Raw genomic sequence first — 23,693 nt, forward strand, 5'->3', positions numbered from 1 at the left:
AAACAGCCAACCAAGTTCCAGAGCTTATATTCCCAAGCACAGCTAAAGGAAGACAAATTAAGTCAACAGCCATTCAAGCCAAATGAAAACAACTCAATAACACACCTCGTTTTAAACAATGCTGCTCTCTGAAGATTTCTGAGATAACTGAATGAAGTGACTTGTCACTTGTATTCATCCATTAACCAGTCACAAGCCTGGAAACATCTACCAAAGGCAATTTTCATTTTAGAATTGCTACCAGGTGGTCCCTTCTGACTACAGTTAGTAACAGAACCAGGAAGATTAGAAAATCCCAATAACAACCGTTATCAAACTGGACCTTGAAAAGAAAACCTGAGAGAAATCATCCAGAAACAAGTTACAGGGAGCCAAAGACACAGGCTCACAGCCTAAATGGAAAGAGGTTTGGTCCCACCCCTGGCATTTGTGCTAATCGAAGATGTTTAATGCATTGGCCTGACGTCTGGAGAATGTGAGCAGGCAGGAGGTGACGTGCCTTCCCTAACTGCAAAGGGAGGCCATGGACTCAGATGCTTCTTACTTTGTGGCTACACAGACAGAAGAGAATGAAGCTGGCATTCTACCTGAGCTACAAACTGCGCCTTCCAACAGAATGGCAGAAGGTAGCCATCACACCCCCGCTAGCTCAGGAAGAAGTCCTAAAAGAATCTAAATCTTTCTCAGGCCTTAAGGGAGTATATATCCTGTATATATTAGGCCCAAGCCTAGACACTCAGACTTTAATTCTCTGCTACCACCGACAGCTTTGTCTTTAACGTGATGAGTCTTCTATCCCTATGTTACTTTCCAGCCTTTCTGTAACAAGAATAAACGAAGAAGGGGGGAGTGCACATGAGATGGGCGATGTGCAAAAGTCACAAGGAAGATTTAGTAAAAACACAAAAAGGGAGAGTAAGGGATTGAAAAAGCATCAAAAAGAAAGGAAGGAACGGTGGGGGTGGGGGGGTGGGGGAGGAGGGAAGATGAGAAAAAAAAAATTCCAATACCAGATGGAAAGTGGTACAGCCATTCAGAAAGGCTAACTAGAAATCTGGTAGCAGAATTAAGTGCCTGCCAAAATTTGTTTATTCATGTGGGAGATGCTTTAAAGGTTTGAGTTCATGTGTGGCCAGCTTTAAAAACCAGATTTTCAGTTGGACACTGTGAGGACACAACCCTAAGGGTTTCTGGAAAGCAATGATGATCATGAAGAGAATGCCAAATATGAGGTTTAGACATCTATTGAACTTGCTCCAACATCAGCCTGGAGGACCAATTAATGCAAAAGCACTCCACAGGTAAGTGTGACAGCTGGGGGCCTGAGGATTTCAGGCTGCCTCTTTATCTTCGCTGGGAAGCCAGTTCTTCAATTACAGGCCTGCTTGCACCAAAGGCCAGAGACCTCAACTGCCTCTCTCCAAAAATCAAATCCAGGAAGGTTAATCATTAAAAAACAAAACAAAAACAAAAACAAAAAACACCTAGGGGCTCCTGGGTGGGTCAGCCAATTGAGCTCAGGCTCTTGATATTGGCTCAGGTCATGGTCTCCCAATTTGTGAGTTGCAGCCTCCTGTGGGGCTCTGCGGCTGACAGTGCGGAGCCTGCTTGGGATGCTCTCTCCCTTTCTCCCTCTCCTGCTTACTCTCTCTCTCTCTCTCAAAATAAACAAACATTAAAAAAATAAATAAATAAATAGAAACTATTTGTGCTTTAGTCATAATTACCCTGGCCAAACCTGGTAGATTTTAAGACATTATAAACACAGGACTAGCCAATTAAAAATGTTTTCCTACCTCAAATCCCTTCCACGATAGTTTTAGAAACCCAAAATAGAAAATAAGACCCAAGATACAGCACTTATTTAAAAAAAAAAAAAAAAAAAAGCCTTCAAGGATCTCAAATGATCTCCAGCAAACTGAAAGCCGCTGTGATACCTGTTTCCAAAGATGTTGACCTCTGCTACCCGCTGTAATCCCAGTTATGGGGGTTCCTGCAACTGTTGACAACCTTCAAACAGTCACACAGAAATGCACTACACTTTCATTCTCAAGTTCACCCAAGCATCTGTTAGAAATGCAGCATCTCAGGCTCTACCCCACACACCTGCTGGATTCGAATCTTCATTTGAACAAGATCCCTAGGCGATTTCTAAGCCCTCCAAGCAGCGCAGTGCTACCAACTGTGCTACACCACTGCCATCAATCAGGGGTTACAACTAGAAGTCCCCGGGGTGCCCAACATCCGGAGGGTACGAGGAGGATGGGCGGCTAGCAGTGCCAGGCCAGCCCCTCTGCTCAAGGTACTGCAGTATTCCTCTGGTCTGGATCCAGCCGGAATCCCGCTCGATGAGGGTAAAACTCCCAAGGTGTGTTTCGGGGCCAGGCGCCCGGTCCGCCTGCGGTCGACCGCCCCGGTCCTTGCCCCACCAGTCCCGGCCCCGGCCGACCTCTCACCTGCTCCCGCGGGAGCGGCTTGAGAGGACTCCGCGCCCCGTGTCGGAACACGACCTGCACCATTTTCAATTCCAGCAGACTCCGGTCGACGGGACGCTGGCTAGGCGCCCCCGGGGTCTCGGCCCGGGCCACCCGCCGCTGGTGGACGCAATACGCCAGCGAAGTCAAGACGCCCACCGGGGCCCACACGCGCATGCTGAAGACACGGGTGATCATGGTGGACGCCCCTGCGGGGTGAGGCTGCACGGGGCGAATACAAACTTTCCGCCCGCGCCGCGGCTCAGCGGCCGCTTCCAGATTCCCGGGAATCCGCGGGGGCGCACATCCAGCCCGCAGCCAAGCTGCGGCGACCGCGGCGACTCGCGGCCCTGGTGGGGGGAACCCCAAGTGGGAGCGTGGCGGGAGAAGCGGAGGTGGGAGCAGCGAAGACTCCCCGGGAGTTTTAACTCGGGTAGGGGTTGGCCGCTCCCGCAGCAGACACCGCAGCGGGGGGGGGGGGGGGGGGGGGGGGGGAGGTCGGCTCCTTATCTTTCGCCCTCTAGGAAACCTTAAACTTGTAATCCCAGTTTGGCCTCCGGGGCTCCGAAGGGACGGGAACCAGCCCTGAGATCCTCGGCGGCTGAGACTCCACGAACACAGGGGACCGGATTCCACTTTTCGGTCAGCAAGCTCGCACTCTACCACTGCAACCACCCAGGGACCAGTCCCAAGTGGATCCGCGCCGAGGAGCACGGGAAAACGAGTCCCGCGGTGACGCCTCTTTGGAGGCTCTGGGTTGTGAGAACTACAACTCCCACAAGGCTGCGCGCGGCGGGCTCCGCGCTGGGAGGTAATTTCTTGCCCCAGACTTTGCATCTCGCTCCCCAGCAGCTGAGGGTCCAAGTCTCCGGGACTGGGTGGTCAATGTAGTTGGTAGGAATGAATCCGCGACTTTGCCTGGCCGATAAGGTAGGAAAAGAGAAGACTGGGGTAGAACTGGGTGATAGAGGGGAGTAATTTTGAGTCTAAGGCGTGTAGGACACTTCCGTCCTGGAAGCTGGGGTCTGTGAGGCTAAGAGCCCAGACACCAGTTTACTGAGTGATCACCCCTTGCGAAGGATGGCACTAGGCGTTTTATATTTAATCTTCACTTACCAAGATTAAAGATTAAACGGCCCCTTCTGAATTCAAAGAGGCCCAAGTTGTCGCATACACGTAAAACTTTAAGCTCACTTATATCCATAATATTTCTTGTGGAAAAATCCAGGGCCTGCCTATGAGTGTCCCAGTGACTAAACACCTTAATTTACAAAGGACAGTGTGACCTGTAAGCACCTGTTGGTCTGGTTTCTCTTGCATATAGGACTGCCTCAAGCCTGGGTTCTAAATCTTGACAACAGAACATAATGGAACCAGCTGTGTCTGAAGGCAAAGGTCAAGTTGAGAGGAGAGACCTGTGTGAGAAGACTCTGAATATAGGCCATCTAACCAGTTCCTAAATCCTTCTGATTTTTAGTCCTGGATCAAACTGGGCCAAATCTGAAGACAACATACTTACGGAGTATGACTTCTGACCTGGATCTAAGCTTGTTCAGCAAGCTGCAAGGTTATGAATACCCTACTATGGGGGAAGGGTGATTTTGGAACGGGCTCATTGTCACAGTTTTCCCCCTGGCCTCACCCCTGCCTGGTTGGACTCTCTTCAAAGTCTTATTGTGCATCCTGATGTGAGTACAAACTGAAAGCTGTTTTTCTATAGGCCCCGGGAGTGCCAGACAACACTGCTTTGGAAACTATAATCCCCGTAGTTAGAGATATCTGTTTTCCACATCGTGGCAAAACATGGTACAACTTTTGTGCGGAAGGACCCTGATAATTTGAACAGCTTCGGCAGCTTCAGTACATCAGGGTAAGCTTTAAGATGACGTAACGTTGGCATCTGAGAACCAGTACCTTCGGCCACAATGGACAGGCCACCCTAGCCCACACCCTCCACTCTGGCAGCCTCAGCACAAGTTTGTCAAGCATCAGGAGCAGCACCTTTGACCTATTTAAGCAAGAGCAGCGGGACACACACATTGGCCGGGACACACATGTGTGGTTGGGGTGACTGCGCTGGGGATATCTTAGCAGTGGATCTCCGCAGGAAGCCAGAGCAGGTTAGGTTGGAAAATGACAGATTCTGTGTGGTGGCTGAGAGCACTGTTTGTCAGCACATATACGACAACTCTTGGGGAGTCCTATAAATATTGAGTACGTGATACATGGTGGTGCTGATACTGCTGGTAAGTGCCATTTGTTTGTTTGTTTATAATTTTTTTTTTTTTTAAGTGAGCTGCGGTTTAAAGGAAAGGCTAGACATCGTGAAGTCACGCCCTAGGGTCTGGGGATGGCCCCGGGGGGAGAGGGGAGGAGGTGGACGAACTGAATTGCTGTTGTTGTGACCCCAGTTTTACCATCAGGCAGGGATGGCTTGGGAAACCCACCAAATTGTGTGCAGACAGTGGCATTTAACATGATGCCCAAATTGGTTTTAATCATGAGATTAGATAAGAAAGAACCACATTCACTTGTTTTATGTGCAGTGGTGAGCACAGAGCCTGGTTCATAGTAAGTACTCCAAAAATACTTGCCGAGTGAAATTATAGGATCTATCACAGGAGTGCTGTTGAGAACATTGTCCATTTCATCACATTTTGCTCCCTATATAAATCTCCTCCTGAGAAATTTCTTTTAGAGTAACGTGTTAGTTACTCTAACGAGGATTATAAACTATGAGGATTATAGTTGAGGATTATAAATATGTATAAATATGAGGATTATAAATATATATGAGGATTATAAACTGTGAAGATTACTTTTCCTTCATTTTTACTGGGTTGACAGGAAGCTTGGAGCCTACTTTTAAATTAACTACAGCAAATATTTGGTCAGTATAACTGTGGCCTTTTCTTCCAGGGTATCACCCTGGATGGGAAGGGAGCAAGATTGGGGAAAGGCTGTTCCGAGTGTGAAACATTTAGGAGGGAGTTAACGGGGAGAGAGAGGGAGGAAGGAGTCAAGGATCACTGGTAAATTCCTGACTTGGGCAGCTCCACGAGAATGCCTTTTTACCTGGAAGGGGGTCGAGCGGAAGTTGCCAAGGTAATTTTGAATATATCTGATGTGAGGTACCCGTGAGGCATCTAAGTAGAAATGCCTTCTAGATAATTGGTTGTGTGGGTCTGGAGCTCAGATGGGAATGTATACATGAGGTTCTTCTGCACCTAGTTATTAGCTGAAACAATAGGCCTGGGTAAGATTCATGGGGCGAGTGGATCGAGTGGGGCAAGCAAAAAAAAGGGGGCTAGGACAGGTCTGCCGTTTAAGGGAAGGGCAGAGGGAGAGAAGCCTGAGAAGGAGAGTGGGAAGGAGCAGCACAGAGATAGGAAGAAGAGAGTGAGATATCAAGGAAGCCAAGGTTCCAAGAAGGGAATGGACGACAGTGTCAAATGGAACTGAAAGGTCCAATAACGTGCAGACTGAGTGTCCACTGGATTTAACGACAAAGGAATTTGGGGTCATTTTAGTGAGAGAAGTTGCAGGAAAATAGCGGGGTGGGAATTAAACAGAAGTGGGCAGCAAGTGGGCAGTAAGTGTAGACATCTTGAAGAAGTTTAGCCGACAAGAGGAGGTGAATGAGTACAGTCGCTGGAGGTGTTTGGTTCATGAAGTTAAGGGAGAATCGTCTTGAAGATGGGAGATGTTTGCACAGTTGACCCTTGAACAACACAGGTGTGAGCAGGGCGTGTACGCTTACACATGGATGTTTTTTCAGTAATTACAGTACATACTGTAAGTGTGTTTTCTCTCCCTTATGATTTTTTTAATGTTTATTTATTTATTTGGAGAGAGACAAAAGTGCATGCATGTGGGGGAGGGGCAGAGAGAGAGGGAGACAAAGGATCCCACGTGGGCTCAGAGCTTACAGCAGAGAGCCCCATATGGGGCTCCAACTCACGAACTGTGAGATCATGACCTGAGCTGAAGTCGCCTGCTTAACCAACTGAGCCACCCAGGCGCCCCTCTCCTGTATGTTTTTCTTAATAACATTTTCTTTTTACTAGTTTGCTTGATTGTAAGCCTACCGTACCTAATACACATAACGTACAAACTGCGTGTTAACTGACTGCTTGTGTTACCAGTAACACTGCTGGTCGACAGTAGGCTGTTAGTAGTCAAGTGTTTGGGGAGCCAAAAGTTATAGGTGGACTTTTGACTCCGGGCGCCGGGAGGGAGAGGTCAGCACTTCTAACCCCGTGTTGTCTGAGGGTCAATTGTACATATGTTTAAATGTTGATAAAAAGAAGGCTGTGGATATGGAGAGGTTAAAAATATAAGAGACAGGATAGAAGATCGAGTGGAGCGCTTAGGAGGGTAGGAAAAGGGGACAAATGAACTCAGATGTCATAATTAGCCTCAGAAGGAGAAAGTACATATTTTCCATGTTGACAGGAGGAAAAGTAGAAAGGGTGGGTGTGTGTGAATGGAGTTACGTTTCTTTTTTTTCTTTTTTTTTTTAATGTTTATTTATTTTTGAGAGAGAAAGAGAGACAGAGCCTGAGCAGGGGAGGGGCAAACAGAGAGAGAGAGAGAGACACAGAGCTCATAGCTCCAGGCTCCGCGCTGTCAGCACAGAGCCCAACACGGGGCTCGAACTCACGAACCGTGAGATCATGACCTGAGCCAAAGTCAGACGCTTAACTGACTGAACCACTCAGGCACCCCATGAATGGAGTTACCTTTATAATATGGGAATTAGAGGGTTTTTTTTTTTCCTTTAATGGTTCTTTTTTCTGCAAAATCAGTATGTGTATGGGAGGGGAGCCAGGCTTGATGCTTTTGAAGATTTGAGGATCATGGGAAAGTGAAATATTCACAGTACACACAAGAGAGGGTAGTGCACCATTGCCTGGTGCATTGGAATCACCTGGAGGGTTTGTCAAAGTGCAGGTTCCAGGGCACCATTGAGTCTTACAGATCGGGGTGGGGTCCAGGACTCTGCAATTTTAGTAATTTTAGTTTTAGACATGTACCCCCAGGTGATTCTGATATAGGAGCTCTTCAGATCACACTTTCAGAACTACTGATAGTCTAGGACGGCGTTATTTTAGTACAGGGGGATTTTTTATAAAAATGGGAGAAAATTGCCAGTAGAGAGGAAGCAAGAAAAAAGGAATCATTGATAGGACAAAGCCCTTAAGGAGGTGGGAGAAGGTATGATAAAGAAAGGAGGAAGGATCCACCTTGAACAGGAGAAGTCCCACCTCTCCAATTAAGATCAGCCATCCACTGGAGGGTTATGTCTTTCATTAAGGGTCACCTCTCCCAGCAAGATAGGGAAGAAGGAGGTAAAGACACACATTGAGGCAGGTAAGATTGATAGTTTCACCTCCAACAAATTATTTCCCCCAGTGATGGGTTTTCTCTTTTCCCCAATAAGTTTGGAAAAGAGAAAACCCATCAATAGTAATAATAATAAAAAAAATAATGTTACTTATGTATTATCATATTAATTATAAAGATATAACATAAGTACATAATTATAATTGGATTGCTGGGTAGTTTGAATTAGAGCCCCTGCCCGTGTAACATCTGGACCTATAATATGAGCCCCAGGTAGATACTGCTAAACTTATGCTGGGGAAGGGGTTAGTAATTTGTGTGCTATATCGCGTGTGTGGTATCCCTCCAACATGTGAGATTAAAACGTTGGTTTTCCTTCAGAACTTCTCACCAGTAAGTCTCTCTCTTCCTGTTATCACCTCAGTGATTGATGGCTTCCTCGATTATTTTCTTGAATATCATTTAGCACTTGTTGGGTCACAAGTGGCAGAAAACTTGATTCAAGCTGGGTTAACAGGAGGAAAGAAAAGAGAGGAATTGATTAGCCCACGTTATGGAAAACTTCAGAACTGCCTCAGGCTTAGCTGGCTAGAAGCACTGATAACATTGGTTTCTAATGAAAAGAAATGGGCAGAAGCCCTGAATGGATGTTTTTCCAAAGAGGACATACAGATGGTTTCTGACTTCTATTGCGGCCTCCAGCTTCATTTCTCTCTCTCTGTTGCTTTGAGCCTCAAACCGGGTAACTTCAAACTGTCTGGCGACTGCTAGGCTGCCCCTGGTTTGCACCGTGGCCGTCGCTCTTCCCCGTTCAGCTTAGCTGGAAACAATGAGCTTTTTTTCCCTTCATGCAAACAGAGATCCTGGGCCTCAGAATCACTTGCCAGATTCGGGACACATGCTTAATTTCTGAACAAATCATTTCTGACCATCCCTGGAGTTGATGGGGAAGTAAGTGAAACCCACCCAAAGCAAACGAGCAGAGGGGTGAAAGCAGCTCTTCAAAGGAGACTCAGAGAACTGTTCTCAGCAGCAAAGGGACAATGGATGATGAGGGGACACAGCAGATGTCTTCCACACCTTTCTCCCGTCTTTCGTCCTGTTATTAATCAACCCCCTGTGCGCCTTGTCAGGGGCTCACGGCGAAGTTGCTCACCTTTCAGCAGAGGGACGTGGGCTTAATCCTCTCCTGCAGCTCTTAGAACTCCAATTAGGTATGTCTACTCTGCCTCTGTACCTCCGTCATTTCCTTGTGTAAACACTTGTATTGGCTCCCCTTTGCCCACAGGATGATTCTTGGTATCAGCGTTCAGTGGCCCACCAGTCTGGTATTCCGTGCTGCTTTATACCTGGAATACTGGTATTTCTGTTGGTGTCATACTGTTAATTTAGGAGTTTAAAAAAAAAATCTCAATTATTTACGTCTTGATATACCACAGACATGCTTCATTAAGACTTGGACTATATAGATGGGGCACCTGGGTGGCTCAGTCGGTTGAGCGTCCGACTTTGGCTCAGGTCGTGATCTCACAGTTTGTGGGTTCGAACCCCGCATCAGGCTCGGTGCTGACCGCTTGCCCAGAGCCTGGAGCCTGCTTCAGATTCTGTGTCTCCATCTCTCTCTGCCCCTCCCCTGCTCACGCTTTGTCTCACTCTGTTTCTCAAAAACAAATAAATGTAAAAAAAATTTTTTTAAAGACTTTGACTATAGGTGAGCTTGTTGAGAAAGCTGTCTTCTATACTTCCATAAACTTCAAGCAAAAGAAGAAAATAGCAACCACCAAAGGAAAGCTTCTAATGCAGAAATGATTCTTATCTCTTACAAAGACTTTCCAGCAAATGGAATATGAACAGACACTATTGGCATTAATATGGTATCTGCATTAACATCTCTACTTAGGTAAGATAAAATAGGAAGATGAAAACAAATGAGAAATACTTTTTTGGAAGATACACACACACACATGCATATATACATATACATATGTGTATATATATATATATATGGCTTGTAGCTTGTAACCAATAAAAAAATTGTTAGGGGTGCCTCGGTGGCTCAGTTGGTTGAGTGCCCGACTTTGGCTCAGATCATGATCTCAGGGTTTGAGGGTTCAAGCCCCACATCAGGCTCTGTGCTGACAGAGCCTGGAGCCTGCTTCAGATTCTGTGTCTCCCTCTCTCTGCCCCTCCCATGCTCATGCTCATGCTCTGTCTCTCTGTCTCTCTTTCTCTCTCAAAAATAAATAAACATTTAAAAAAATTTTAATAAAAAAATTGTTGTTTCTGCAGAGAAACAAAACATTGCCCCCCTCCAAATTTCCTCAAAGTTATCTCCCAAGAGATAGGATTGTTTGAAGATCATAGGCTAGAGAAAAATATTTGAGAACAGCTTACAATTATCTCCTTATTATTCCCTTAACCAGTGTAGATTCAGAAAGAAACTTTCAGCAACTGGAAAGTTTTTCATAACTCAATGATGACATCATTGAAAGACCAAGATCACTTTTTTAAAAAGATCATAATTTTATTTCATTTTGTTGTTGTCAATTTCAATTCATCTTTAACTCTCAATTAAATTTTATGTAGTGCTTAAGCAACATTTTATCTTTATATTAGAGCATATTTAATATATATTCAGTATATTTACATTTTACTTACGATTATCAATTTTTGTATTTGTAATGTATTAAATACTTTGTTTTACTGATCTCAAGTACTTAAAATACATTATGTGAAATAAATGCCAAATACACTGACATTTTACTTTAGTATTTAAGTGACTCTTTAGCTTGGCACTGGAGGCCCTTCCAGTCAGCTCCCTGTCCATATTTACAGCCTCCCTCACGCTGTCCCTACTCCTGGGATAGATGTATTTATCTATGTCTCCTTTGCCAAATAAAACTTGGATCTGGCTACCTCCATAATTTTGCTGGAGGCTCCTTTTCCTGTTTCTCTGCCTGTAATCATTGAACAAGCACAACTGGTAGAATGGAATCTTAAGGCAAATTCATTTTTGACCCCCCAACTGTCTCTTTACATCTCACCAAGGGGCTGTCTCTTCCTTGCCCTTAGAGGAGACAAAGGTTGTCCCTCAGAGGCACTCAGTCACTTTTTAAGTCACAAAATAAAGTGGCAATCAGGAATTAAAATGGCAGTCCAAGAGAAGAATTAGAACTTGAACCTTGAAGTTTCTCCCCTCCTCATGCTTGGGCTGACCGTAGGCTAGAAGTTTGACATTTGAAGGTGAGGAAGAGAAGCATTCTTGGCTTCTCTTTCCTCCTCGAATGTTCCTTCTTCTCTTCTTCCATTGTATCAACCTATCTCTGACCCCTTCAGGGTCTGGAGTTTGGGGAGGGACATTAGTAAAGAGGAATTAGGAAGGGAAATTAGCACAACCCTTGTTGATAAGTACGTACTGTGGAAATGATCGAACCGGTGCTGTCTGAACCTTGCAGCTGGTTAAAGTTGATTGCTCTTTTAGGGACTTTTTCGTGGGTTCCCCAGAGACCTTCCCTTTCCCCACACTTCACCCTGAGGTATGGCACAGCAGTCCCCCATCCAGCTTGCTTCTGCTAAGGCCCCCACCCCTGCGGGAGGTCATTTTGAGCAGACTGACTCCCTTTCCCTCGGGGACCTCCTCTGGTCCCTTGGAAGGAAGCACTGTTTGCCCAGGTGGCCTCTGGGAGTGTGGCTGCTTCCCCACACCTCAGCCCTCTAGATTTACATGTCTCAAGTACATGCCAGGTGGCAGTCCTGTGTGCCTCAAACTGCCAGAGACACACATTAAGCTCTGCAGGTGGTTCCCTCAAAGTCCTGCGCTGTAATTTGAGGTAAGGAGCATATCTCCCCCTCTCTCCTCCTTCACCCTTGGGGAGGAGGGTAGAATTCTTCACACTCAGTAGTTCTCTCTCCAAAGAAATGCTTTGTTCAAAATGCTTCCTCTCTCCAGTTCAACGTCCCTTTATGCCATCAATGTAGGTGACAGTTTAAGAGTTACCTGCCTCTCTTCCCCCACTTTTTACCACCTACTTTGAAAGTGTTTGCAGTTTGGTCCAACACACAGCTCTGGAATGTGCCTCAGCGGAAGCTTTCATTTTCTCATCTTGTTACAACCCTAAAGTTCACTTTCATGCCTCTACGTCAACAAAATCTTCTTCATCACCCCCAAGGTAGTCATTTTTTACTTCACTGAACTGCTAGCTATGGATTGTCATGCCATTCACGTGGTGCTTATTTTCTACCTTGTGTCGAGGTATACTTCGGAGACATTGTGAGCTCAGTTCCAGACCTCCCTGCAAAATAGTGAGCCAAATGAATTTTTTGGTTTCCTAGTGCGTACGAAAGTGACGTTGCCACTGTGCTGTGGTATATTAAGCGTGCGGTAGTGTTATATCTTAAAAATGCATATACCTTAATTAAAAAACACTTTATCACTAAAAAATGCTAACCACCAACTGTGCTTTCGGCAAGTCATAATCCTTTTTGCTGGTAGAGGGTCCTGCCTCAGTGTGGTCAATTGGCTGCTGACCAATCAGGGGTGCAGGATGGTGGTTGCCGAAGGTTGGGTCGTTGCACAATTTCTTATGCTAAGACAGCAGTGAAGTTTCTATGTCAATTGGCTCTTCCTTTCACAAACAATTTCCCTGTAGCATGTGCTGTTTAAGAGCATTTTAGGGGAGGCTGGGTGGTTCAGTTGATTAAGTGTCCGACTCTTGACCTCAACTCAGGTCATGATCTCATGGTTTGTGAGATCGAGCCCCACCTCAGGCTCTGCACTGACAGCGTGGAGCCTGCTTGGGATTTTCTCTCTCCCTCTCCCCCCACACCCCACCGTGCACGTGCGCGGGCGCTCTCTCTCTCTCTCTCTCTCAAAATAAATACCTAAACATTAAAAATAAAGTTTAATAGCATTTTACCCATAGTAGGACTTCTCTCAGAATGGAACCAATCCTCTCAAACCCTGCCGCTGCTTTACTGAGTGTATGTAATATTAGGTAGTGTCCTGAATCCTTTGTTGTCATTTCAACAAGCTTCACAGCATCTTCACCAGGAGTAGATTCCACCTCAGGAAACCGCTGTCTTTGTTCATCCATCAGGAGCCGCTCCTCCTCTATTCAAGTTTGATCATGAGATGGCAGCCATTCAGTCCCATCTTCAGGCTCCACTTCTAATTCTCTTGCCGTTTCTACCACATCTGCGGTTACTGTCTCCACTGAAGTCCGGAACCACTCAAAGTCGTCCATGAGAGGTGGATTCAACTTCTTCCAAACTCCTGTTAATGCTGACATTTTGACCTCTTACCATGAGTCATGTGTGTTCTTAATGGTATTAGGATGGCAAATCCTTTCCAGGTTTTCCATTTACTTTGGCCAGCTCCATCAGAGGAATCACTATCTATGGCAGCTACAGCCTTATGAAATGTATTTCTTAAATAGACTCAAAAGTTGAAATGACCCCTTGACCCATGAGCTGTGGAATGGATGTTGTGTTAGCAGACATGAAAGCAACATGAATCTTGTTGTACATCTCCATTGAAGCTCTTGGGCACCCAGGTGCATTGTCAATGAGCAATAATATTTTCAGAGGAATCTTTTTTTTCTGAGCAGCAGGTCTCAACAGTGGGCCTAAACTATTCAGTAAATCATGTTGTAAACAGATGTGCGGTCATCCAGGCTTTGTGTTTCCATTTCCGTTTAGAGCATAAGCAGAGTAGATTTACCATAGTTCTTAAGGGCCCTAAGATTTTCATAATGGTAACTGAGCATCGGCTTCAACTTTGAGTCACCAGCTGTATTAACCTCTAACAAGAGAGTCAGCCTGTCCTTTGAGGCTTTGAAGTCAGGCAGTGCCTTCTCCTGCTGTAGTCATCAAAGTCCTAAATGGCATCTTCTTCTAATATAAGGCTGTTTGTCTACATTGAAAACCTGTTGTTTAGTGTAGCCACCTTTGTTAATTGTCTTAGCTGGATCTTCTGGATATCTTCCTGCAGCTTCTGCATCAGCACCTGCTGCTTCCTCCTGCACTTTTAGGTTACAGGGACGGCTCCTGTCCTTAAACCTTACGAACCAACCTCTCCTAGCTTCAAACTCTTCTTCAACTTTCTCACCTTGCTCGGCCTTCATAGAATTGAAGAGAATGAGGGCCTTGCTCTGGCTCAGGCTCTGGCTTTCAACACGCCTTCTTCATGAAGCTTAATCATTCTAGCTTTTGATTTAAAGTGAGAGACGTGGGGCGCCTGGGTGGCGCAGTCGGTTAGGCGTCCGACTTCAGCCAGGTCACGATCTCGCTGTCCGGGAGTTCGAGCCCCGCGTCAGGCTCTGGGCTGATGGCTCCGAACCTGGAGCCTGTTTCCGATTCTGTGTCTCCCTCTCTCTCTGCCCCTCCCCCGTTCATGCTCTGTCTCTCTCTGTCCCAAAAATAAAAATAAACGTTGCAAAAAAAAAAAAAAAAAAGTGAGAGACGTGATTCTTCCTTTCCCTTGAATACTTACAGACCATTGTAGGGTTATTAATTAGCCTAATAGTATTGTGCCTCAGGGAATAATGAGGCCTGAGAAGAGGGACAAAGACATGAGAATGCTCGGTGGCTGGAGCATTCAGAACACATACAACATTTATAGATTAAGTTTGCCAATGGTGCCCCAAAACAATTACAGTAGTAACATCAAAGATCGCCGACCAACAAATATAACAATAATGAAAAAGTGTAAAATACTGCAAAGATTACCAAAATGTAATGCAGAGAAACAAAGTAAATGCTGTTGGGAAAATGACACCGACAGACTTGTTTGATGCAGGATTGCCACAAACCTTTAATTTGTAGAAAAAAAAAAAACACAGTATTGTGAAGTGCAATAAATTGAGGTATGCCTGTATATAAGTATGCTTATTTCCACCAAAAATTTGTAGTTCCTCAAAGGTAGAGACCATGCATCTTTCATTTTTATGTCACTGAAGTCTTACACATAATGTGTGGATAGTATTTATCATATCCAACAAATGGATTGCTCAATATTGCTGTGTATTATAAAGTCTTGGAAAGTAGGTAATATCTTCAGTTCAACCCGTGTTTATTGACTGTGTGCTGAGTTTCAAGCAGTGTGCCCGGTAGAAGATACAGGCATAGACAAGATGCAGTCCTGTCTAGGTGGAGCTCAGGGGCTGGGATATTACAAAAAATGACATGACTCAATAAAGATGTGATCTAAAGCTTGTGCACAAGAGGGAGTGGTTAACCCTAACCAGAAGGCTCAGGGAGGTCTTCGTGAAGTTGGAACTATCTGAACAAATTTTAAAATTGAGCTATAATTTACATATCATAAAATTCACCCTTTTAAAGTATAAAATTCAGTGGTTTTTAGTATGTTCGTAAAGCTGTACAACCATCCCTACAGTCTAATTCCTGAACATATTCATTACCCCCAAAGGGGAGTTCAGACTCATTATCAGTCACTCTCCATTCCTCCGTTCCCCCAGCCCCTGGCAACCACTAATCTACTTCCTCTGTGGATTAACCAATTAAAGACCTTTCATATCAATGGGATCGTATAATATGTAGCCTTTTGTGTCTGGCTTTTTCACCTAGCGTGATGTCCTCAAGGTTAATCCACATTGTAGCACATATCAGAATTCCCTTCCTTTTTAAGGCCGAATAATATTCCATGGTATGTACACACCACTTCATCCAACATTTGGGTTATTTCCATGTTTTGGCTATTGTTAATGATGCTGCTACAAATATGGGTGCACCAATGTCCATTCAAGTCCCTTTCAGTTCTTTTGGGTAGGTCCCCAGACGTGGAACTGCTGACTCTTATGATAACTCTATGTTTAACTTTTTTGAGGAACTGCCATATTTTCCACAGCAGCTACATCATTTTACATTCCCACCAGCAATGCGTAAGTGATCCAATTCCTTCACGTCGTTGCGAATGCTTATTTTCTGTTTTTCATTTTGTTTTTGTTTATTTATAATAACCATCCTAATGAGCATGAAGTGGTATTTCATCGTGGTTTTGGTTTGCATTTCCCCCAGTGACTAGTGATGCTGAGCATCTTTTCGGTTGCTTATTAGCCATTTGTGTATACTCTGGGGAGAAATCTCTAATCAAAAAGTTCATTTTCTAAAATGTTTATTTATTTTTGAGAGAGCACAAGCAGGGGAGAGGGCAGAGAGAGGGGGACAGAGAATCCCAAGTGGGCTCTGCGCTGACAGGCTGACAGCAGAGAGCCTGGTGAGGGGCTCGAACTCATGAACCGTGAGATCACAACCCAAGCCAAAGTCGGACACTCAACTGACTGAGCCACCCAGGTGCCCCAAAAAGTTCATTTTTGAGTTTTGTTTGGCTTTTTTTTGTTTGTTTTGGGGAGTTCCTTATATATATGTCAGTACCTTATTAGATATATGATTTGCAAATATTTTCTCCTATTCTGTGGGTTATCTTTTCGCTCCATTGATAATGTCCTTTGATACACGAAAGTCTTGAATTTGGGTGAAATGCAATTTATTTTTTTCTTTTGTTGCCTATGCTTCTGTTGTTACATGTGGGCACCACTTTTGAAACACAACTGTGTTTGGCAGAATAGTGCATTGTACTTAGTCATTAGAACCTGTTTGCATTAAGTGTGTCGGTCATTTTCCAGGCTTAGCCAGTTGTAGAAAAGAGAGACGGAGCTACCTGAAGGAGAGGCTGGGGTAAGATGTTACCATGAGCGCAGGGATTTTTGCCAATATTAGAGCAACAGCTGTCTGACAGGAACAAGGAAAAGAGTTGCTAGCAGGGGAGAGAATTGCATTGAGAAGAGGAAGCGCTTAAGTTCCCTGTTTCACAATTTGAACCAATCTTAGATGAAATGGCCTTACTGAAGTGGGGAAAGCAAATGTCATGAAAAAGCTGTGCAGTGCTTTTAAAAAACATCCCTCACAGTCCTCTTGGTTCCGTCCTATGAATTAGGGAAGCGTGCCATATGTGAGAACATGGTAAACGTGCTACGTAAGATTGTTTTGTTATTGTTTGTGTAGTAACTAAGCATGTGATGCGGGAGCCTAAGAACCGGGATCGAGGAGGGAAGGCATGGTTGTGGAAGGCACCTAGATCTCCCTTCCAGGAAAGACTTACTGCCCAACTGCAAGGGGTGTAATCAAGAGGAGCCTCTAGCTGTTAAATCCGTCTGATTCTGCCTCAGCTACAGAGGCCACTCTTCACCTGAGGTCGTGCCCTTCTGCGTGCAGCCTGCATTTGGTGACTGAGAAAGGTCAGGCCATTTTGACCCAATGTGGGACACTCATGTGGGCAGTGCTTGCTCTAAAGTGCTCTAGTGGGGTGGTAAAGCCTCTTCAGGTCTTTACTGCCTCCTCTGATTCATTCTCCTTCCACTCCCTTCCTTGCCCAAGTATCGATCCTTGACCAACATCTTCTACCTGAAATCCAGCTCGGCATCTGCTTCTGAAGAACCCAACCTGTGACCAGTGACCCTAATGATGATCTAATCTGGACTCTTGTTTTTTTTAAATAATGAAAGCTATTTTTTCCAAATTCAAAATTATCCTCACTTCTTTTTTTTTGAAATTTTCAGATTAAAAAAATTTTTTTAAATATGAAATTTATTGTCAAATTGGTTTCCATACAACACCCAGTGCTCATCCCAACAGGTGCCCTGCTCAATGCCCATCACCCTCTTTTCCCTCCCTCACACCCCCCCATCAACCCTTAGTTTATTCTCAGTTTTTAAGAGTCTCTTATGGTTTGCCTCCCTCCCTCTCTAACTTTTTTTTCTTTTTTTTTTTGCCTTCCCCTCCCCCATGGTCTTCTGTTAAGTTTCTCAGGATCCACATATGAGTGAAAACATATGGTATCTGTCTTTCTCTGTATGACTTATTTCACTTAGCATAACTCTCTCCAGTTCCATTCACGTTGCTACAAAAGGCCATATTTCATGCTTTCTCATTGCTAAATAGTATTCCATTGTGTCTATAAACCACAATTTCTTTATCCATTCATCAGTTGATGGACATTTAAGCTCTTTCCATAATTTGGCTCTTGTTGAAAGTGCTGCTATAAACATTGGGGTACAAGTGCCCCTATGTATCAGCACTCCTGTATCCCTTGGGTAGATTCCTAGCAGTGCTATTGCTGGGTCATAGGGTAGATCTATTTTTAATTTTTTGAGGAACCTCCACAGTGTTTTCCAGAGTGGCGGCACCAGTTTGCATTCCTACCAACAGTGCAAGAGGGTTCCCACATCCTCTCCAGCATCTATAGTCTCCTGAGTTGTTCATTTTAGCCACTCTGACTGGCATGAGGTGATATTTCAGTGTGGTTTTGATTTGTATTTCCCTGATAAGGAGTGACATTGAGTATCTTTTCATGTGGCCATCTGGATGTCTTCTTTAGAGAAGTGTCTATTCATGTTTTCTGCCCATTTCTTCACTGGATTATTTGTTTTTCGGGTGTGGAGTTTGGTGAGCTCTTTATAGATTTTGGATACTAGCCCTTTGTCTGATCTGTCATTTGCAAATATCTTTTCCCATTCCATTGGTTGTCTTTTAGTTTTGTTGGTTGTTTCCTTTGCAATGCAGAAGATTTTTATCTTCATGAGGTCCCAATAGTTCATTTTTGCTTTTAATTCCCTTGCCTTTGGAGATGTGTCAAGTAAGAAATTGCTGTGGCTGAGGTCAGAGAGGTTTTTTCCTGCTTCCTCCTCTAGGGTTTTGATGGTTTCCTGTCTCACATTCAGGTCCTTTATCCATTTTGAGTTTATTTTTGTGAAGCGTGTAAGAAAGTGTTCTAGTCCTCACTTGTAGAATGAAGTAAATATTTCAGCAGAAAGAAAAAAAAAAAATCACTCGTAATGTTGTCCGCCATCTTTGGAAACCATTTCTCACAGCGTTGGGTAACTATTCTAACATTTGGGTGGGTCATTATTTACTTATGCCTTGAATGATTATTGTTGTTTATTCTTTTTTTTTAAGTTTTTTACCAGCATAAATAATGCTACCATGCATGTTCTCGTGCATGAAAGTGTTTATGTGTTCTAAATTATTTTCTTAGGCTCCAGTCCCAGAATTACTGGGTTAAAGGTGTGCCATTTTAAAGGCTCTTATCAGATAGTTTTCCAAAGATTTGAACCAGCTTTTACTATTATCAACAGAGTACAACAGGGCATTGGGGTGCCCCTTTCAGTGCCTTTCCCCTATCATTTCATAGATGAGATAATTACTGGTTAGTCATTTGTGACAGTGAAGAGTCTCCTGAATCCTCGATTAGATTAGTTCTCTTTTGCCCAAATGTGTATAAAACCCAAAAGTGCAAAGCAGCTCTTCTCATCAGCTCACCAGTGTACTTTATTCTTAGACGTGGAATGCTAACTCTCGGGATGCTTTTGTGGGGAAAAAGGAATAGGTGTGATGGTAAATGTGCAGAGATTCCACCCTGGGGAGTAATTAGAGACAAATCACAGAAGCTGTGGCCTTGAAAAGAACTGTCCAGGCAGAGACTACACCAGTGGACAGGCACCCTGGACCCAGTGGGTCCCCTCATTTCTGTCACAGTGCTGTGCGTGTGTGGTAGCAGTGGGCCCAAAACACAAGAAAACCTGGGGACACCCAGACAGTAGTGTTATTTCACTTTACAAACGGTGCTATTCTACACCTATAGAATATTCTATACCTGTAGGTGTTCTACACCTGTTCCATAACCTTCTCTTTACTTAATATATCATAAAGTTTCCATGTCATTAAATACGTGTCTATACATGGCTTGAATAGTTTGCATTAGGCTAAATAAAATATATAGATTCTGAAACAGGTCTTAGTATTTTCGTTTTATTTTTATTTTTTTAATTTTTTTTAACATTTATTTTTGAGACAGAGAGAGACAGAGCATGAACGGGGGAGGGTCAGAGAGAGGGAGACACAGAATCGGAAACAGGCTCCAGGCTCTGAGCTGTCAGCACAGAGCCCGACGTGGGGCTCGAACTCACGGACCGTGAAATCATGACCTGAGCCGAAGTCGGCCGCTTAACCGACTGAGCCACCCAGGCGCCCCAGTATTTTCATTTTAAAGATGAAGGCACTGATGGGAAGAAAGCTTAACAAACTTGTACAGTTCCCACAATTAGTAAGTGGAGTAACTCCCATTGAACTGAAGTCACATCTGAGTCCAGAACCCAAGATTTTTCATTATACCATGTGACCCTCCAGGCATAAACAGTTAAGCCCAACACCAACCCCGTTCTTTTGACTATCTGGCAGGAGCTATGCAGAGTGGGGGGTGTGTATCAGCAGGCAGAGTGGTAGAAATGCAGCTCCCAACCACCATCCCCCTGAAATTTTTCTGTTCCTTTGCAATTAACAAGCTTACAGCAATTTAAATTCAGTTCAGTCACGTAACCATTAGGCACTGGGAACACAGAGATTAACAGGGATGCCGGTTTAAACAGCTGTGTCTGCCTCAACACGTTTCAAACACGAGGGCAAAGGGGAAACATGTTCATGCCTGTGTGCCTACCACACGCTCACGTGCCACCCCGAGATCACTGCTGGTCCCTCACTTGTGTATGTACGGTCTCTGCCAGAGAAATGGGGCCTAATTAGAGTGGCACACATTTGCTCATATGTCAGATTCCTCTTGATACCAAAGGAAGCCTTTCTCTCTGGTTTTTAGTGATGAAGATACCAATTGTGATTTCCTCCCCATCGTATGCTACCACTAATGCTGATGTCCGATTTGGACAGGACAGGACATTTGCCTCTTAGAAAGGGTGCCTCTGATTCCCACTAGAGGGCACTTGATGCTAATTCTGGGCCAGGTGCCATCCCTGGGGGCATTGGAAGTCTTCCTTCTGTGATCACCGGCTGCCAGATTCACAGAAAGGCCCTAGTGCTCGCTTTGTTTGTTCTAGAAAATGGTTGGGGAGTGTTTCCTTGGCCAGCTAGGAGAGGAGGAGAGAGTGGTGGGAGCATTCCCTGCCTGCCTGGCTCTCCTTAACGCCCCCTCCCCTGCCTTCCCTCCAGAACCTGTCCTTCAGGGCAGCAGGCCCTACAGAGAGTGGAGGCAGAAGGGTGTCACCTGCCTTCAAGAGCAATAACCATGCACAGTGCCGCTCGGAGCCTGCAACGTTTGGAGGAGTGGATTAACCATGGAGGGGTTGCGAGAACTCCCAGTTCAGAACACAAAAGAAGAAAGAACAGAACATTGCGATGCAAAGATTTATGAGGGAGAAAGATTCACTAAGAAAAGGAAATTGGAAACCAAGGAAGCAGAATATTCAAAAGACAGCCATGCACCACGCATAATAATGAAGTTTCCCTGACTCCCTTTGGCTCAGGTCGGTCTCTTTAATAATTTATATAGCAACTCTCCTTCGTCTGCCAACAGGTGGGTCTGGGGGCTTTGCAAATGTTTCCTTATTGCTCCTTTCACCGTGTCCGAGAGGAAGGTCAGGGTGTCCAGAAGGCTTTCCTTTGGGCACCCAGATGGAGAAACAGCCTCTGTGTGCCTGCCATTTGCATAAGGTAATGGAGTGAGACTATGGCAGCTAGGGGACTAGCGGGCAGACTTCCTCGTTGGTGCCATATGGACCATGCCGAGGTCCCACAGGCACCTCAAGAGGATGGGTTGGGGCTGAGGAGTGCAGGCAAATGTCCGTAGGTGAGTGGACTTTGCGATGGAGGCAGGCACTCAGACTGAACTGGATCCCTTTGCACAGTGGTGCCACCGAGACCTGATCTCTGGCTGTGTCTTGTTCGGTTGATTTATGATGTGGGGGATGCTCACCGCATGCTCTCTTGGCTCCCATCCCCCTAGTGTGGGCTCGTGTGTCTCCCCCCTGGGCTTGCAGCTAGCCCCCCTTTGCCCTCTCCCTTGGGGTTGGGACTGCCAGAAACCTGCTCCCCAGACCCCGTTTCTACCGTGCCCTCCCCAGACAGAAACTCTTTTGGGGTGGAACTCACAAGCAAGTTGTATCAGTCCTGCAGAGATGCTCTGTTTGTGTGATGTTTTAAAAAATATTTTGAATTTGTTTCCAATGTTGAACAGGGACGATTTTAGATAAAAATCTGAATTTCTAGGGGCGCCTGGGTGGCTCAGTCGGTTAAGCGTCCGACTTCGGTTCAGGTCATGATCTCACAGTTTGTGAGTTCGAGCCCCACGTCGGGCTCTGTGCTGACAGCTCAGAGCCTGGAGCCTGCTTCACATTCTGTGTCTCCCTCTCTCTCTGCCCCTTCCCTGCTCATGCTGTGTCTCTCTCTGTCTCAAAAATAAATAAACATTAAAAAAAATCTGAATTTCTAGCTTATGGGGGGAAAATTGAAGTATTTGTCAACATTAGTTCTGCACTTCCACATTACAGTGGATTGAGCAGAGTAGTGTCACTGCCTTCAGACAGGGCTTGTGTTTCCAGTTCACTTCTGTCCCTACACCTCCCCTGCCTACATATCTCCCCAGCTTTACTGCTAAGGGTGACCTGTCTGGGTCCCCTAGACCGAGCTTATGATTCTTGTTCTATGGCAGACCTTGACCCAGAACAGAGGGTCCCAGAGCAGCATTACCAAAGGGGTTCCAGCTTCATGGTCCTCATGCGCAGTGATGATAATTCCAAGTCTGGCTTTCAAAGAAAACACACATGTGCACGCACACGTGCACACACATATACACATACGTGCACACGCATACGCACATGCACACACACACACACACACACACACACACACAAGTGATACTGTTTCTTAGCCAGGCAGTGTCACTAAGGATAGAAAGGAGGGGTCAGTTATAAAAAGAGATTATTGAACTGTGTTGTAAAAGCAATACAGTTTAGTAATTTGATTATGGGAAGTGAGGGAGAGAAAGAAGACAAGGATGTCTCCAGAATTTCTGGCTGAATAACTAGGAAGATAGTGGTGACATTTACTGAGAAGTGGAGGCCTGGAGGAGGGGCAGGTTTGGGGAGCACCAGATAGATGCAGAAAACAATTGGATCTCTGACTCCCAGGCTCAGTGGTGATGCCTGGACTGAAGATAGAGTTTGCAGAGCCACCAGCTCTGAGGTGGATGATGAAGCCATGAGAGTGAAGAGATGGGCCAGGGAGGGGATGCGGTCTGAGAAGAGAATAAGGCCAAAGTTAAAGTATTAGGAAGCACCAGGCAGGGGAAGAGTCAGCAGGAGACTGGGAAGAGACTTCTCCTCACAGTGGCATGGCGACTATCAGAAGCTGGAGTCTCAGAAGCCCAGAGAGAAGAGAACTTCTAGAAGGGAGTGCTTAGAGAGGCCATATAAAATGGGGTGTGAAGGGAAGAATCTATTTGGAAGTTTGGAAAGAAGTCATTGTTTTGTTTTCAGGGAACAATAGTTGTAGGGATGGAGACAGGAGCCCTATTGCTGTGAGTTGACACATCAATGGGAGAAGAGTGGAAATGTGGTTGCCAACTATTCTTTTGAGAAGAAGAAGAAGAAGAAGAAGAAGAAGAAGAAGAAGAAGAAGAAGAAGAAAATGAATGAAGGGAGGAAGGAAGGAAGGAAGGAAGGAAGGAAGGAAGGAAGGAAAGGGAAGGGAAGGAAGGAAGGAAGGAAGGAAGGAAGGAAGGAAGGAAGGAAGGAGATAAAAAGTAGTTCAGAGAAATTGCAGAATTGGAAAGGGTGCTTGCTTTTTCTTCAGGTGGAAGAGGTGTGGGCATTTTGACATGTTGCAGACTGCAGTGGGGAAAGAGGGGCTGACTTTAACGGGGTGTGGAGTACGCGTGGAGCAGAGCCCAGCACAGTGCAGGTGGGGTGCAAAGCACAGGGCCAGCATCAAGATCAGGGAAAGGGACCGTTCACCTGCTGGGTCTAGAGAAAAAAAAGGAGAAGGAGGTTGTGGGTAAAGAAGTAGGAAGTT

General features: G+C 45.0%; 1 protein-coding gene and 1 long non-coding RNA gene across 2 annotated transcripts in view; one reads left to right on the forward strand and one right to left on the reverse strand.

Moving 5' to 3' along the window:
- The window catches only part of ACP6 (acid phosphatase 6, lysophosphatidic), an 18,656-nt gene extending 15,494 nt beyond the window's left edge, over positions 1–3,162 (reverse strand). The window contains exon 1 of the mRNA XM_043576030.1: positions 2,457–3,162. Within this exon, the coding sequence (XP_043431965.1) occupies positions 2,457–2,672 (216 nt within the window). The 5' untranslated portion in view covers positions 2,673–3,162. The remainder of the gene's footprint in view (positions 1–2,456) is intronic.
- LOC122481049 lies at positions 3,152–21,133 on the forward strand. The gene is made up of 2 exons (XR_006296738.1): positions 3,152–4,720; positions 20,835–21,133. It is a non-coding gene; the product is annotated as an uncharacterized LOC122481049 (long non-coding RNA).
- The last annotated feature ends 2,560 nt before the right edge of the window (positions 21,134–23,693 follow it).

Source organism: Prionailurus bengalensis, chromosome C1, assembly GCF_016509475.1.
Source record: "Prionailurus bengalensis isolate Pbe53 chromosome C1, Fcat_Pben_1.1_paternal_pri, whole genome shotgun sequence".
In the NCBI taxonomy this organism is placed as follows: domain Eukaryota; kingdom Metazoa; phylum Chordata; class Mammalia; order Carnivora; family Felidae; genus Prionailurus; species Prionailurus bengalensis.